Source organism: Austrofundulus limnaeus, unplaced genomic scaffold, assembly GCF_001266775.1.
Source record: "Austrofundulus limnaeus strain Quisiro unplaced genomic scaffold, Austrofundulus_limnaeus-1.0 Scaffold4, whole genome shotgun sequence".
Classification (NCBI taxonomy): Eukaryota; Metazoa; Chordata; class Actinopteri; order Cyprinodontiformes; family Rivulidae; genus Austrofundulus; species Austrofundulus limnaeus.
The window spans coordinates 1,414,540-1,416,568 of record NW_013952406.1 but is presented as its reverse complement, the minus strand read 5'-3'; the positions used below and the strand labels follow the sequence as shown (position 1 = coordinate 1,416,568).

The 2,029-nt window shown below is 47.3% G+C and overlaps 1 protein-coding gene across 1 annotated transcript in view; it reads left to right on the top strand.

Moving 5' to 3' along the window:
* Positions 1 to 348: 348 nt before the first annotated feature.
* vat1 (vesicle amine transport 1) overlaps positions 349 to 2,029 on the top strand; it is a gene marked incomplete at its 3' end in the record, with an annotated part of 31,210 nt that continues 29,529 nt past the window's right edge. The window contains 1 exon segment of the mRNA XM_014022699.1: positions 349 to 1,148. Coding sequence (XP_013878153.1) covers positions 720 to 1,148 — 429 coding nt within the window.

Sequence of the window (2,029 nt, the reverse complement as noted above, 5' to 3'; positions counted from 1 at the left end):
AGATGTTAGTGGGGTTTTCGATTTGACACTCAGAAAGTAATCTAAATAATTAAAATATTAGTGACATTTTTTAATAATTTATTTTTACACTTGGTGCTCGAGTGTCATAAAAACATGAAAAAAAAAGAGTTTGGGTTTGCCTGAAGTGTGATTGTAGCCGTATTATTATAATAATAAACTGCTAAGTCATCATTAGGAGATGACGTCTGCAAATGATGACTTGCGGGATATTTTACATCAGAGGCAGAAACAGACTTCCATAAAAACGCAACTAAACGTTTTATATACAGATGTTCGTTGATTCTTCTTCTTTCTCCTCGTTTATTTATTATAATATTTTATTTAATTAGATCCAGAAGAATCTGAAGCTTTGTTAAAACTGCCTGTCTGACTGATGGTGATCCTCCCATCCATCCAGACTCGAGCCAATCCCAGAACTTCCTCAGCTCTCCGTGTTTTCCAGTCCTCCTCGGTCTCGCCCCACTCAGGCGCTGACAGCCACAGAGTCCGCTCATCAAGCCCACTTTGTCCTGGTTCGGGTCTCCATGCAAGACTGCTGAAAGCCAAGTTCCGACTCTCAGATTTTCCTCATCCCGCGAGGCGAAACAAGGAACCGAACCGAGCCGCAGCATCCTTCACAACAAGTGAAAACAAAAGAAGCTGAAAGTATCTTTTTTCTCTCTCAGAACCGTCCCAGTCTCGCTGCGCCCTGCACCACAATGTCTGGAGAAGACGCACCTGCCCAGCAGCAGAACGCTGTGGACCAGAAGCAGGAGACCAAGCCCGCCGAGGAGCCCAAAACCGAGCCGCCCAAGACGGAGCCGGAGCCCGCCGGCGCCGCCGAGGCAGCGGCCGCCCCGGCGGCTGCGTCCGCCGACAAGGCCCCCGAGGAGGAGACGTTCAGCTACCGCGCCCTGGTGCTCACCGGCTACGGAGGCTACGATAAAGTCAAGCTGCAGGTGAAGAAGGGCAAGCCCGCGCTGAAAGCCGGAGAGGTTCTGGTCCGGGTCAAAGTCTGCGGGCTCAACTTCGCGGACCTGATGGCCAGACAGGGGCTCTACGACCAGCTGCCGTCCCCGCCGGTCACCCCGGGGATGGAGTGCTCCGGGGTGGTGGAGGCTGTGGGGGAGGAAGTGACTGACAGAAAAGTAAGAAAACATGAAATCAGATTCTTTTCTTTTCTGTCAGTTTTTTTTCTTCTTTTCTCCTTGTTTTCTGTGATGGTTCTGCTTCTGGTTCTGCATCTGAATATGGGCGTGTCCGGCTCCAGCTGCTTCATTGTGTCACTTTTCACAAATAAAATGATGCTTTTAGGCAACAAACATCAAACAGAATCACTCCAATAAGCGCAGAAAAGAATTAGTTTATGTTTTGGATTAAAATAATCTGGTTTTTAATCTAATATCCTGTTACTTGAATAAATGACAACGATGCGTAAAAGTTAGTGAGAACTATTTTTCTGCTGGTTCTTTTATTTTGTTTTAATCTTTTTTTTAAATTGAGGGGATGAAAGTGAATAAATGACACAAGTTGCTTAAAAAGATGCCAGCAGCAGCAGCAGGCGTCGCCCCTCGTGCCTCCGCGCCTCAAACCGGAGCGCGCGCGGACACGTGAAGCAGCTCCAGTTAATAATGAGCTCCTGAGATGTAATTTAAAGCTGCGCGTGATTAAAGTCTAAAAGCTAAATAAACACGTGCTTAATCGGCGGTGTGGGGTGCTTTTCCCCCCCTTCCACCCACGCTGCTCTGCGCTCTGGTGTGKGCCAGGGCGCGGAGGAGCGCTGCGTCAAGTTGCGCAGAGACGACACCGGAAATTAGGTGTGTTTCTTCAAAATTAAAGCCCCTAAGAGCTGGGGTTTTAATAACTGCAATATTAATCCCAAAAATATTAGAGGGATTGGGGAAATGAGTGACAAAATGCGACAGGAAGTGAGCACAGAGCCGTTAAAAGACATATTTGATTACAAAAATCCAAAAGAAAAAAACAAGAACTTTTATTTTGGAGAGTGGCGGAAGGGGCCGTGCGGTGG